Source organism: Nycticebus coucang, chromosome 5 (genome assembly GCF_027406575.1).
Source record: "Nycticebus coucang isolate mNycCou1 chromosome 5, mNycCou1.pri, whole genome shotgun sequence".
NCBI classification, from domain to species: domain Eukaryota; kingdom Metazoa; phylum Chordata; class Mammalia; order Primates; family Lorisidae; genus Nycticebus; species Nycticebus coucang.
This window is the reverse complement of record NC_069784.1, coordinates 90,736,581-90,751,520: the sequence shown is the minus strand read 5'-3', so window position 1 is coordinate 90,751,520 and position 14,940 is coordinate 90,736,581. Positions and strand designations below refer to the sequence as shown.

Below are 14,940 nucleotides of genomic sequence, written 5' to 3'. Positions count from 1 at the left end.
GATTATCTCTTTTGAGAGTCTGAAAGTCTGTGAGGTAGACAGTTGGGTATCACCACAGTCCTTTTATGCGTGAGTACAGCCAACGATGATAAATACAACATCAGAAAATGAATTTCCTTACCAGAACAAGGCTTCTTTCCTACTTAACGTGTTATCCCTGAACAGAGGTAACACTGATGTCATCCTTCCAGGGCATGCTGGAGCATTACCACCGAGTGGGAGGTTGGCAAGCCTAGGAGGATTACTGAGAGAGATTCAGGTTATCCTGGTCGTAAGTGCCAGGAAGTTAGGTCTCTCCCTTTGGTTTTATTGCCATGTATTATGAGACTTTATGGAGGAATTGCTTTACTCTTCTGGGCCTCAGGTTCTTCTCTTACCCCATCTAGGTGAATGTGCAGTAGAGCCAAGGGAGAGAGGCACCAGGGCTGCTATGTACTGCCTGCTATGCAGGCTGTACATTGTACAACTTCAGGGGTATTGTTCTCATCAAAGATGCAGATGTTCGCATTTGTTATGATATTGTTGTAACGGACTGAAACAAAGTATTCAGGAAGAGGTGTTTCTTTCAATTTATATAAAAGTTCAAAGTAAGTAGTAGCTCTGAATCGGGACAAATTTATGAGAAAACATAAACGTTACAAGGAGGGTTATTAGAATCCTTTATTTTATGGTCAGTTCATTTAGAAGACAATTTGTGAGGATAAAGCCCACTCCATGAATAAAGACCAAAAGGCAGTCAATTCCGCCCTATTACATGTGTCTCCTCAACAATGCTTTGAAAGCAGAAATTTTTTTTTTTTTGAGTTTGAGGGGAAATTTTATAATCTATATCATTACAGATATAAAGTATAATGGTTCAACTTTTTAGTGCTTGACAGGGAGGAATCATGGTAAAAAGGTCAATATGAAATCATTTGATTATAGTAGCAATATCTAATATTAGAAATGCATTCATGCTCTTTTGTGTAATCATATTAGAGTCAAGTATATTTATTTTCACATCTATTGTAACTGCTATTGCAAAGGAGAAATACTATTGTCTTATTTTCCAAGTGATATACACAGAGCAATTTTTTTTCTCCAGGGAACTTGTGCAAACCAATATAAGATCTAAATTCTTCACATAATATATAAAACAGGAGAAGCCTCTTCGGATTTATTTTTTGAAGACTGGAATGCTGGCACTTTCCAATTAGGCAACAGTTCTTCATTTCTGTAATCTGGCTCAGAGCTGCTGCTGACTACGGGCCTAGAGCAGCAGACATGATTTCTTTTTAGGCTTCTTCTTTTCCACTGGTGTTTTTCTATTTAGCTGTCTGACCAGGTCATAAAATATTTCATTAACGTTGATCTTTGACTTTGCAGAAGATTCTAAAAAGGCACAGATACACCACTGTCTTGCTAAATTCTGGCCCTGTTCTTTGCCAACTACTTGCTCATCTTCCAGGTCACATTTATTGCCAACCAAAATCATTGGAACATCTTCTGTGTCCTTAACCCATAAAATCTGTTCTCTCAGGTCCTGTAAGTCGTTAAATGTGGACTGAGCTGTGATAGAATATACTAGTGCAAACCCTTGGCCATTCTTCATATGCAAATCTCTCATTGCTGTAAATTGCTCTGTCCCTGCTGTATCCAGGATTTCAAGCATACACTGTTGGCAATCTACTTCAACTTGCTTTCTGTAGGAATCTTCTATCGTTGGGTCATATTTTTCAACAAAAATTCCCTGAACAAACTGAACTGTCAGAGCAGACTTCCCAACGCCTCCTGAACCAAGAACCACTAGCTTGTATTCACACATGATGTGGTCTGTTTAAATACTGATAATCCCCCCTCCCGGGTCCGGCGCCTCCTCCACCTCCTCCTCCTCCTCCTCCCTCCTCTCGGCCGTGGCTCCTGCTCCTGCTCCTGAAAGCAGAAATTTTAGGTGTCAGGCCTCATTTTCAAAACATAATTATTTGGAAAAGAAGTCTATGCCACTATAGGTATCAAGTAATTTGGGCAAAGTGGAATTCTTTCCACCTAAATTTCACAAATGACTGAAGGACCTAGTTCTAAATTTAATAGGTTGTTAGAAGAACCTGCCGAAAGGATATTGTTTCGCCCACTTCTGTGATCTCAGGAGAAATTATGTCACAGTGGAAAATAAATTTATTCATAAAGAAGTAATGGTTTAAAGTATTTTATTTAGCGTGGCTGGGATTTGATCAAACAGAAGCTAGGAGTTTGGAGTAAAAGTTGTTTAGAAAATTATAAATCGATAAGCCAAGAAAAGCTCAAAGTTACCAAGAGTGACAGTGAAATGTTTTGCATGTTGAAAGTAACAACTGAAAAAGGCAACAACAAAAAATCAACATCACTAATCATCAGGGAAATGTGAATGAAAATCACCTTATCTCTGTCAGAATTTCCATTATTAAATGAAAATCACCTTATCTCTGTCAGACTTTCCATTATTAAAAGATCAAAGAAACAAAAGATGCTGGCATGGATGCAGAGAGAAAGGAATGCTTATAGACGTGGGACTGCAAATCAGTACAACGTCTATAGAAAACAGTATGGAGATTCCTTAAAGAAATAAATGTACGTTCCTTTTGGAAAAATGGAGAACACTTAGAGATCTAAAAATAGACCTGCCATTCGACCCTACAATTCCTCTACTATATATATCCAGAAGACCAAAAATCACATTATAACAAAGATATTTGTACCAGAATGTTTATTGCAGCCCAATTCATAATTGCTAAATCATGGAAGAAGCCCAAGTGCCCATCAACCCATGAATGGATTAATAAACTATGGTATATGTATACCATGGAATATTATGCAGCCTTAAAGAAAGATGGAGCCTTTACCTCTTTCATGTTTACATGGATGGAGCTGGAACATAGTCTTCTTAGCAAAGTATCTCAAGAATGGAAGAAAAAGTATCCAATGTTCTCAGCCCTACTATGAAACTAATTTATAGCTTTCATACAAAAGCTACAACCCAATTATAGCCTAAGAATATGGGGAAAGGAGAAAAGGAGGGGAGGGAATGGGGGAGGATGGGTGGAAGGAGGGCAATTGGTGGGACCACTCCTATGGTGCATCTTACAAGGGTACATGTGAAACTTACTAAACGTAGGCTGTAAATGTCTTAACACAACAACTAAGAAAATGCCAGGAAGGCTATGCTAACCAGTATGATGAAAATATTTCAAATTGTATATAAAACCAGCACATGGTACCCCATGATGGCATTAATGTACACAGCTATGATTTAATAAAAAAAAAAAAAAAGACATGTAGACTTAACCATTTGACCCAGCAATCCCACTACTAGGTACCTACCCAAAGGAAAAGAAGTGATTTTTACACCTGCAAGTGAATGTTTATTACAGCATGATTCACAGTTACAAAGATGTGGAGTCAACCTAAATGCCTATCAATTCATGAGTGAATTAAGAAAGTGTTGTGTATATGTATATACCATAGAGTACTACTCAGCCATAGAAAGGAACAAAGTAATGTTTTAGCAGCAACTTGGATGCATCTGGGTATCCTAAGTGAAATATCTCAGAAATGGAAAAACAAACACCACATGTATTGGCTAACAACTGGGAGCTAATCTATGAGCACATGTGGACATAGAGAGACATGAAGGTCATTGGAAATCAGCAAGAAGGAGAGGAGGAGGGGATGGGAAGAAACCTCCCTACTGGGTACAATGAACACTATTCAAGTGATGAACACACAGAAAGCTTTATAAGCATTATAAAGATATCCATGCAACAAAAACATTTGTACCCCCTTAATATTTTGAAGCAGAAAACGTAACAAATAACCATGAAGGACATTTTTTCAAAATTCTATAACATCCCTATTTTCCAATTATATTTCCAATCGATATGTTACATCATGTGCAAAAGATTGAAATATTTCTCAAAGGACTCTAATCTTTCTCATTTTTCATAACCACACATACAAAAAATCGATCTCTGGCTTTAATTACTATTTATCATTTTCCTCTCTGAGTCCCCGTGACTTAGCTTCTGTGTTTTAATGGAACATCTTGGTGATGGTCACCCAAGCTAAATCTCCTTTCTTCTCTTCCCCGTGGTCTGGATGTTGTTCTGACGTCACTGACCACCTTCTCCTCTTGGACAATCTTGACTTCTAAGTTACTGGGCTCTCTTAGCTATCCTCATAACTCTCTTGCTTTTCTCTTCCTTTACACTTTCCTGGATTCTTCAAATTCACTATTTCGCATTCTATGGACACATCTGTGTTTTTCACATGCACTTCCAGAGCATCTTCATCTGTGCTGGCATTTTTTCACATTCTCTTTGTAAACTCCCCTCCACCCTTGTATTTTTGGCCCTCGCATCCTATTGTTTCACTTGACTGGCCGGCAATCAGTTTACCATCCGTCCTGTATTTCTCTTTCCCTCAGATGTTTCCTAAGTCCTCTCTTGACACCTTTTCATTCTGCAAATACAGAACCTTGAGCTTGCTGCTTTCACCAACTTCCCTGCCAATGTCCCTGCCTGTAGTTTATCTCATCTGATCAGCTGCATTCACACAGCAAATATTTTCTTCATCTCGGGTGACCTCTTTTGTACTGGTTTCCAATAACCTGTCACATCAAATGTAAACACTTTCTCAAGAGGTTCCGGTGTTCCCATTGCCCTTTTCCTTCTTATCTCATTGTCCTCTGCTCTTTGTAAGGTAATTATATATTTTGGTTCACCGAGGTTCATGTTTGTTGTTCCAAAGTAATTACTAATTGTGCCCCTGCTTCTCTCAAAGAGTCCTATTTGGATAATCAACCATTGGGTAATCCTGTCTATCTGGGACTTTGGTCATGACTCTGTTTGCCATACAAATCAACTTTGAAATTCTCTGTATTTGAGTTCCTTTCTGTTTGTCACCATTAATACACATTATTCTTTCTGTGATGTTTCTCATGCTCTCTATCAAACTAGAATCGTACTCTATATGGCCACGTAGAGTCACCATACACTTCCAAAATTGGGACTGTGATTGCTACCTGTTTGTTACTCGAAATTGTCCTTTTCTTAAAAATTGGGGATATAATTACTACTTGTTCATGACTCACTATGAAATCATTACTTATAAAATCCTTACAAATTAAAAATTCCAAATAGAAATAATTTAAAATCGCAACAAAAAATAAAATCTCAATCTTATTTAGTCCACTTTTGATCTAATGACCCAAATATTTTAGGAGCTGTTTTTGATCTATATCTTAATTCATAATGTTATTTGGTGTATTCCTGTGAGAAGTCATGTAGGTCTGAGCTCTTTATTTCATTTTGGAAAAGAGTTCTTTACATTTTTAATACCATGATTAAATAGCATCATGGCTATAAAGAATTATATTAAATAAAACAGAGCTACATTTTTCCTCTTTTCATAAAGGAAGTTGGAATTTTCCATCATACAAAACTTTGGGGTGTTAGCACCTTTCATTTCCACACATTGGTTTGAAGGTCAAACGTGATCTGAAAGTGGTTTTGTTTTCCTCCTGTGTTCTCGCCTTTGTAAAAGAGCAAGGATGCCAAGGGTTCAGAAGGGTTGTACAGATTTATCATTATCCACAAAGTGTTTCAGTGGAATTCAAGACAAATGTTAGTTGGCGGTAGGGAGGGACAGATGACTGAAAGGGACAATTTCCGCCTCTTTCCTTGTTCCTAAAGGAATTCTTCTGGGCCTTATCAGAGTTGTTGGAAGAAAGCAGCTGAGGATTGAGCACAGTGAACTAATTTCCTCACATCTTTCAATAAGCAGAAGTCGGAGAAGAGGAATGTAAACATTCTTATGGTAAAAGGAGCTCAAAAAGAAGCCCTAAATCCTTAAAATTAATAAAGCAACGGACCAAAACATAAAAACTGCACAATTATTTGCATGGCCGATAAGAAGAAGGAAAAGAATTCCAGATATCTTTTTGAAGAAAGGGACAATAAAACAAGCATATTAAAAAACAAAACCACATAAAACACTGTACAATAGAAAAAACATTGAAGTCACCAAAGAAGGGGACGTAAACACAGCTTTAATTGACAGAGAATGTCTCTAAGGGGGATGCTTTGAGGTGTTAACTTCCTTTACTTCCTAATCCATTGCTCAGAATGTCTCAAGTTTTTCCTTTTTTAAAATTTTTGTTGACTTCTCTTTCATCTTTCATTTTTCCCTGTTCATAAGAACATTTCAGAAAGCTTCACTTTTGTGAATTACTTGTTTCTTATATCCTGCAACTATGGTTACAGATGTTTTCAGTTGTTAACGTGTGCTGAATTTTCCACGGGATTCCTTTTTAAAATAAAGTTATCCTTCATTTTACAAAAGTAATACTACAGGTTAGCCATCAATATTAAGTGATTCAGGTTATTGTCTGGAAGTGAGGATGCATTGCCTACGCACATTTTTCCAACATGGTTCCCTGGCCCATATAGGCATTAATTTAGGTGAATGTTTCTCAGGGATAGAGAGGCAGTCTGGGGTCATGGAATAGAATATTGGTTCTTAAGTTTTGCTGCAGATAAGAATCATCTAGGGAGCTTTATAAAGCTAGGTCAAACTACTTGCTTGGTCAAATTAAATCCAAACTTTTAGGTAAGGGATCCAGGCATTAGGTTTATTGTTATTTTAAAATCCACATTTATGAGAAATGTAAGTCTGTAGTTTTGTTTTCTTGCAATTTTTAAGCAGTATTTATTGAGGTATAATTGACATACAATACATTTCGACATACGTATACACCTGTGGAGCCATTAGCACAATCAAGACCGTGAACTTACTCATGTGTGTTTGCATCCTTATTGACTATCTCCTCCTCGCCTTTTCCAGGGAACTGGCCATTGGCTTTCTGTCACTATAGATCAGGGTGTATTTCTAGAATTTTATATAAATGGAATCATCCAATATATTCTACTTGGTCTGGCTGCTTTCACCAGAAAGAGATTATATGTATTAACAGCACATTTTAAAAAACTTTACTGAGTAGTATTCCGTTATGTTGAAAAGCCATGCTCTGTTGAACAGTTCACTTACTGATGCACATTTAACTCCTGGCTATCAGAGACAAAGCTGCTCTGAACACTGATGTACAATCTTTGTGTAGACATGCTTTCTTTTTTTTTTTGGTGTTGAGTGTCTGAGAGTAGAATGGCTGGGCCATACATGTGTAAGTTTATGTTGAAGTTTTAAGAATCTGACAAACTTTTCCAAAGTGGTTATGCTCTTTTACACTTTCATTAGCATTAATCTACATTTTTCTGATTCTTGGTATAGTCTTTCTCTTTTTAACCATTTCTAATGGATACATAGTGCTGTCTTGTTATGGTCTTAATTTGTATTTACATAATAACTAAGGATGTTGAGTATTCATGTGCCTTTTACTAACCATATATATCCTCTGGTAAAGTATCTGTTTAAGTTTTTAACAGTTGGGTCATTTGTCCATTTATTATTGAGTAGCAAGGATTTTTAAATATAATTCTAGGTAGAAGTCCATTGTCAGATATATACTTTACAAATACAGTATTTTCTTCCACTTCATGAATTGCCTTTTATTTTCTTAAAAGTTTTATCTTTTGAACAGTACCTTTTTAATTTTGGTAAAGTCCAATTTGCTGAATTTTCCCTTTTTGGTTTGTGCTTTCACTAAACCCAGGGTCCTTAAGATTTTTCTTCTTCTTCTTTTATTTATTTATTTATTTTTTACTAGAGATTGTACAGTTTTGTAGTGTTTTTTGCTCTGATATTTAGTTCTAGAACCCATTCGAATTGGCTGTGAGGAAAGGGTCACTGTTTGTTTGTTTGTTTATTTATTTCCTTTTGAGACAGAGTCACACTCTGTCGTCTTGGCTAAAGTACCGGGGTGTGAACCTAATTCAAAGCGACCTCAAACTCCTGCCTCAGCCCCAGTGACTAACTTTGACTACAGGTACCCACCTGTACAACATCATTTCTAATTCTGTACAACACCCTGCAAATTTTTCTATTTTTAGTAGAGATGGGATCTCACTTTTGCTCAGGCTTGTCTTGAACCCCTGACCTCAAGAGATACTCCCACCTCAACCTCCCAGAGTATTGGGATCACAGGCGTGAGCCACTGCTACCAGCCAGTTTATTTATTCTTTTCTACATGAATGTTTAGTTGTTCCTGAATCATTTACTGAGCAGATTACCTTTTCCCTTAGTGAATGACCTTGGTAATTTTTTGAATATTAATCGATTATATGTACATGTGGATCAATTCCTGTTGCACTGAAGTACTCACCTATTTTTATACCAATACCATGCTGTCTTGAGTACTGCAGCTTTACAATAAATCTTGAAATCTGGTAGTAAATTTCTCCATCTTTATTTTTTTCAAAATTTTTGTCAATTTAGGGGCCTTTGAATTTTCATATAAATTTTAGAGTCAGCTTGTCAGATCTTACAAAAAATATAATAAAGCCTACTGGAATTTTGATTGGTATTGTGTTGAATATATATCAAATCTTAATATTAAGTCTTCCAATATATGAACATGGCATGTGGTATGAATCTTTATTTAGGATTTCTTTAATCTTTCTTAGCAATGTTTTGTCATTTTCAATATTCAGATCTTGTATATCATTTGTCAGATTTAATCTGAAGTATTTTATATTTGGGATGCTATTATAAATGGTATTTTTATTGAATTTTGATTTCATTGCTAGCTTATGCATGTTATGGTTGATTTTTATATCTGACTTTTTGGCTTATAACTTTGCTAAAATCACTTAATTCATGTAGTTTTTTCATAGGTTCTGTAGGATTTTCAATATAGAAACCTTGTCATTTTTTAATAAAGACATCTTTAACTTTCATTTCAATATTGATGCTTTTTGTCTCTTTTCTTGCCTTATTATTCTGGCATGAATCTCTAATACAATGTTGAATAGAAAATGATAGCAGTCATGTTTCTGATCTTTTTTTTTTTTTTTTTTTTCTGTCCCTACACTGGGTCCTGAGGGAGGCGGTCAGATGGGTGTGAGCACAGCCGCTATCTGTGCTTATGCAGCGGGCATCAGCCAACCTTTGTCGCTGCTCTGGTAGGTGGGCACTGCATGTTTCTGATCTTAGAGGGCAAGCTTTCTGTCTTTTACCATTTCAATGTAACATTTTCCCCTTTGATACCTTTTCTTCAGGTTGAAAAAATTTCCTTTTATGTGTAGTGTGCTGAGACTTTTTATCTGGAATAGACATTGAATTTTGCCAAATTCTTTCTTTGCATCTATTGTCATGATAATGTGATTTTTCTACGAACATTATGAATTACATTGACTGAAATTTCAAATGTTATTAATAAATCAATCTTGCATTTCTGAGGTAAAGTCTCGTTGCCCATGCTGCATTGTTCTTTTAAAATATTTTTGGATTCAATTTACTAAAATTTTAAGAGTTTTTATATTTAAGTTCATGACAGACATTGGTCTGTAGTTTTCTTATAATTTCACTGATATCAGGGAAAGACTGGAGTTATAGAAAGAGCTATGAAATAATCTCTCCTCAGTTTTTCTGGAAGAGTTTGTATAGAATTGATACATTTCTTCTTTGAATGTCTGGCAGAATTCATCTATGATGTCATAAGTCTGGAGCTTTCTTAGTAGGAGAAAAGGGTTTTTTAACTACACATTTAAGTTCTCTTTCATAAATATTTGTCTTTCAGGCCATTTATTACTTGAATGAACTTTTAGTAGTTAGTATCTTTCAAGATATTTGTTCATTTCATTGAATTTGTTGAATTTATTGGTACAAAGTCGGTATATTTCCTTACTGTCCTAATATCTGCAGGGCCCATTGTGATATCACTTCTCTCATTTCTGTTATTGGTAATGTATGTCTTTTTTTTTATACCTGATCAGTCTGGCAGGAGGTTGATCAATATCTAGTCAGTCTGGTCAAAAGTTTATGTTCTCAGTGAACCAACTTTTGCTTTTATTGATTTTTCTCTATTTTTTTTCTTTTTTTCTGTTTCATTGATTTTTGCTCTAATCTTTATTATTTTCTTTCTTTTGTCTCCTTTTAGATTTAATTACTCATAATTTTTTGGTTTTTTATGATGGAAGCCAGAGTCTTTGAATTAAAATTTTTCTTTTTTTGCCATGTAGGTGTTTAGTACTATAAATTTCCCTTTTTGTCCTACTTTTCCCGCATCCTACCTATTTTGACACATTTTGTTCACATCTCCTTTAACTTGTCTTGTGTCTCTAGGGTCATTTAGATGTGTATATGGTTTCCAAATGTTTGAGGACTTTTCAGTTTTTGTTTTTTTTTCTGTTAGTGATTTTTCATTTAATTGTACTGTGAGTGAATAGGGTACATATCTGGTAGAATTTAAATCCTTTTAAATTTATTGAGACTTGATTTATGGCCCAGAATATGGTCTGTCTTGGTAAATGGTGTATGTATACTTAAAATATGTATACTTAAAAATACAGTGAACATGTTTTGTGTTCACTTTAAAGAATCTTTCAGTAGGAGAATTAGGCATCACTTTTTTAGAAAACCTTTTTAAATTTTCTTCAGGTAATTCTTTTTTTTTGAGACAGAGTCTAACTGTGTTGCCCTCAGTAGAATGCTGTGAAATCACGGCTCACAGCAACCTCCAACTCTTGGGCTTAAGGGATTCTCTTGCCTCAGCCTCCCAAGTAGTTGGTACTACAGGTGCCCACCACAATGCCTGGCTTTTTTTTTTGTAATTGTCATTGTTGTTTGGCAGGCCTGGGTCGTGTTTGAACCTGCCAGCCCCAATGTATGTGGCTGGTGCCCTAGCCACTGAGCTACAGGAACTGAGCCACTCTCCAGGTAATTCTAATATATAGTTGAGTATTAGAACCAATGGACTACACCAGAACAACCTGAGATGCTAGGAGGCTTGCTAAAACAAATGCCACTCTCAGAATTTCTGAGACAGTAGTTTTGGGAATGGGCCCAAGAATTTTCATTTTTAATAATCTCAGGTGATGCTGAAGACAGTATTCTGAGACAACAGTTTGAGAGTTACAGGACTAGATTCTTTAAAAGTGGGGATCAGGGACCAGCAGCATCACCCAATTCCATATGTACTAATCAAAATCTTTATTTCAATGAGATCCTCTGGCTATTCATATATATAGTACAGTTTGTGAATCCCTGGAGTAAAGTACTGATGTTTTGACTCAGTAGGTTAAGAGTTGGTCCTGAGCTTCCGCATTTACTAACAAGCATATTGGTGATGCTTGTATGTTGGTCTATTCCACACTTAGAGTCGCAAAGAACATTTACTAAATGCAGTGCAGCGAAGAGGCAATAAGAGTAACGATATAGTAAAATCTCATCATATAGAGAGTTTAAAATTTCATTGTTTCTTGAGAGGCTAGAGAATGTAACATAAAAATTATTAACCAACACATCTAATTGGTTAGAAGGCTGGTGAATACCAAAATGAAGTAATGTCACATGTTTGAGGTGTAGGCATTATAGGAATTGTATTCTTGCTGAGATCAAAGCTTATTTTAGTAGATGTGAGGTAGTCTAGGTAAATGCCTATGAGTTGGGAGTTAGACCCAGAAATTTAGAGGTAGGAGTTTTCAGACTTATGATGTTTCAAGATATGTCCAAGTTTATCTATGGCAGAGGAGAGACACATTCAGAATTGAGAAGTTTATAGAACTATAAAAACTTTTTTTTTTTTTTTTGCTGGGGCTGGGTTTGAACCTGCCACCTCTGGCATATGGGGCTGTTGCCCTACTCTGTTGAGACACAGGCACTGCCCAAAAGGGATTATGTTAATAATGCATACTTTGAAAAAGCCAAGGCTATTGTGCTGGCAGGCAGAATAGGAAATGTACATCATTAGCTGGGTTCAAAGACCACCTAGCAGTGGTTGTCAATCTTGAGTATAAATTAAAATCAGTTGGGGCTGAGAAATATTTGATCCATATGTCCTTACTGACATACATAAATGAATAAAAAAATGGAAGAGAAGAGAAAATATTTCCTTATAGAAGACTCTAATTAGTGAATGTAGAAGAAATGAGGGAAATAGAAACTCATCCTTAGAACACTACAGTAAGAATTGTTGCAGGCAAGATCCACTGATACATGCTCCAATTAATTTTATGTTTAAAAGCAAAAGGATATTTTTATAGTCTTGAAGTATTTTATGGGGGGTGTTTATCAATTACAAAAGTGAAACTAGTCTTATTGCAAAGAAGAAACCCAGCAGATACCATTTAGCCACAAGATCAAGGTTCGCATCACCAATAATAACACAAGTTGATCTAAGGTACCCACTGGTATAATGTACTGAGAAGGGCAAATCATTTCTGTAGAATTATGGCAGAAATTGATAAGTCTCAACATTATAATAAGATATTAGAGAAACTCAAATTGAAGAAAGTTCTACAAAACAAGTGACCTGTATTCCTCAAAAGTGTTAATGTCATGAAAGACAAGGAAAGAATGGGAGCTGTCACAGATTAGAGAGACTAAGGAGAGAAACTGCACTGCGGGATCCCAGATGGGATCCTGGATCAGAAAAAGGACATTTTTGGAAATACTGGTAGAATTATAGTAACACCTGTAGTTTTACCAATGTTAATTTCTTGGTTGTGATAAGCATAGTATAGCTTTCTAAGATGTTAACATTAGGGGAAGTTGGATGAAGGGAAGCCAGAAACTCTGCTCTATTTCTGCACATTTCCTATAAGTCTAAATTTATTTCAAAATATTTTTGTTTAAGTTTTAAAAATTATAGATGACTGACTCATACTACAGATCAATTAAATTAGTTTTTCTGAAGTTGTGGCTTGGAATTTTTTAAGGACTTCAGTGTACCTTAGAATAGAGAATTACTGATTTAGGTTACCAAAGTAAAGAAACCCACAGTATTTAACAACCCTTTAAATAAGCAACATATATGTATACATTTCTTGACTTCAGAAATCCTTTACAAAACATAAAAAGAAAGAATAACATTATCCAATATTTGTTAAGCATTTTCTGTTTCAGCCATCAGAGATAAAAAATAACTGGGTCTCCATGCCTACCACTGTGTGAATTTATAATTTAGTAGGAGAGAGAAATAAATAAACATAAGTTTATAATATTTTCATATTTGAACCACATAAATAGTGAGTGGGGCAGGAAAGATAGTGTGGGATTTCTTCCGGATGAAAGTGAGTTGTAGCAATGCCCCAGCCCTTTTAAGTTCCTCTGGAAAGATCACCTTTCTGAGCATCCTCAGTATACTCCAGTTCCTCCTTTGGGAAAAAAAACTCTGGTTAGTGATCACCTTCCTTCAATCCCCCACCATAACAATGACATGTAAATACCTTATGCATTGCAAAAGAGAAGGGTTGTATCTTTAAATAACCTTTGCATGGTTAGGAGCCAAGAGATTCATTATTTTGTAGTTAACAGAAAGGGGCTCTTTTTGAAAAATTTATTTAATGTCAAAATGCTAATCAAACCATAGAATCAAACTCATTAGTTGAATTATTCATAGACACACTTCTCAGTCTCCATGACACAATGTTAAACCCAATAAAAAAATTTTACATTCCAAGCATACCACCCAGGTGAAAATAGCCAAAATATCCTTGGACATTGTTTTTTGTCTTCTTAAGAATAAAAAAAAATGTATGCTTTTGTTTAAACTAAACAACTAAATCTTATACTTTCAAAAATTTTACATCTTGGCCAGGATTTTTAAAGGATAATGCCATTCCAGACTTTTTCCTTTGTGTGTGAGAATTTAATGTACAAGGAGGAAGAAGGATTGTTTCAATAAAATAAGTGAATTGCAATGTGGTCTAAAACATGGCCTCAATTTTTTTGACATTCCTCCCATGGAGAGGTGGGGGTCTGTGTCTTATCCTGTGGAATCTAGGCCGACCTTCATAACCAACTTGTACCTGACAGAATGCGGTGGTAGCAATGCTGATGACTTCCCAGGCTGGTTCAAAAATAGGCCATGCAACTTTCTCCAGCTTTTCTTGGGATGCTTGCTCTGGAGGAAGCGTCCAGTGAGACTTCCATGCTGAAAAGCCCTGTTCTATGTAGTCAGCCCCATATGAGTGGCCAGCAGCAGCCATATTTCAACTGTCAGCTGGGGGAAGCCATCTTCGACAATCAGCCCAATAGAGCCTTCAGTGGATGCCAGCCACACACCCTCATGAGACCCCAAATGAGCACTGCCCAGCCAACTCCTTCCTCCATTTCTGAACCACAAAATACTACACAAACTAAAGCAGTAGTTTGAAGGCCCAAGATTTTGTGACAACCTGTGATACAGCAAGTCTAAGTAGAAAGTATCAGAAATGTTGTTATAAAACTATTTCTGAAACAATTTGTAGGTTTGAAGGTCTTCACCAATTAGCTTATCCACAGTCTATAAAAATTGATTTACTGACCAATTGTTGTCTCATTTTAATTGAGTGTTTTAGGTTTTACATGCGTTTATCTAAAAGCAGTCACTTTGATTAATTGTGTCGGTAGAGGGAGGATTCACGGTTTAAATACACTCGAAGGGCAGCTGCTGCCAGGAAGGAAATGTGTTTCAATGGACTGGAGACTTAGGCCCAGTTTCTCTGGCTCCAGCCACTTGTTTCAATTGAGCTAAAATAGCCTGTGTGCAGAGATTTTTGGAAGTTAGTCATTAGGAAGGAAAATAAACTATACTCATTTGGAAGTCTTGATTTTATGGAGAGAAAAAAATTGGAAGCTCCAATTTAGAGTATACTTACGAAAGCAATTTGCAAATGATTTAGGATTTCTTAGCAAGAATTTTACATCCAAATGGGAAAATATTTGGCACTGCCAGTTGCAATAAGAAAATGAGGCTGTGCTGAGAAAGCAGCTTAGTGGGAGCTGATTTCCTGAGGCTGCCTTGTGGAAGGTGACGCAGTCTGTCACTGT

General features: G+C 36.1%; 1 protein-coding gene across 1 annotated transcript; it reads right to left on the bottom strand.

Moving 5' to 3' along the window:
- Positions 1 to 813: 813 nt before the first annotated feature.
- On the bottom strand, positions 814 to 1,905 carry LOC128585960 (ras-related protein Rap-1A-like). Its single transcript, XM_053591400.1, has one exon. It carries the CDS (start codon positions 1,802 to 1,804, stop codon positions 1,250 to 1,252), a length of 555 nt encoding a protein of 184 aa, XP_053447375.1. The 5' UTR covers positions 1,805 to 1,905; the 3' UTR covers positions 814 to 1,249.
- Positions 1,906 to 14,940: the final 13,035 nt, after the last annotated feature.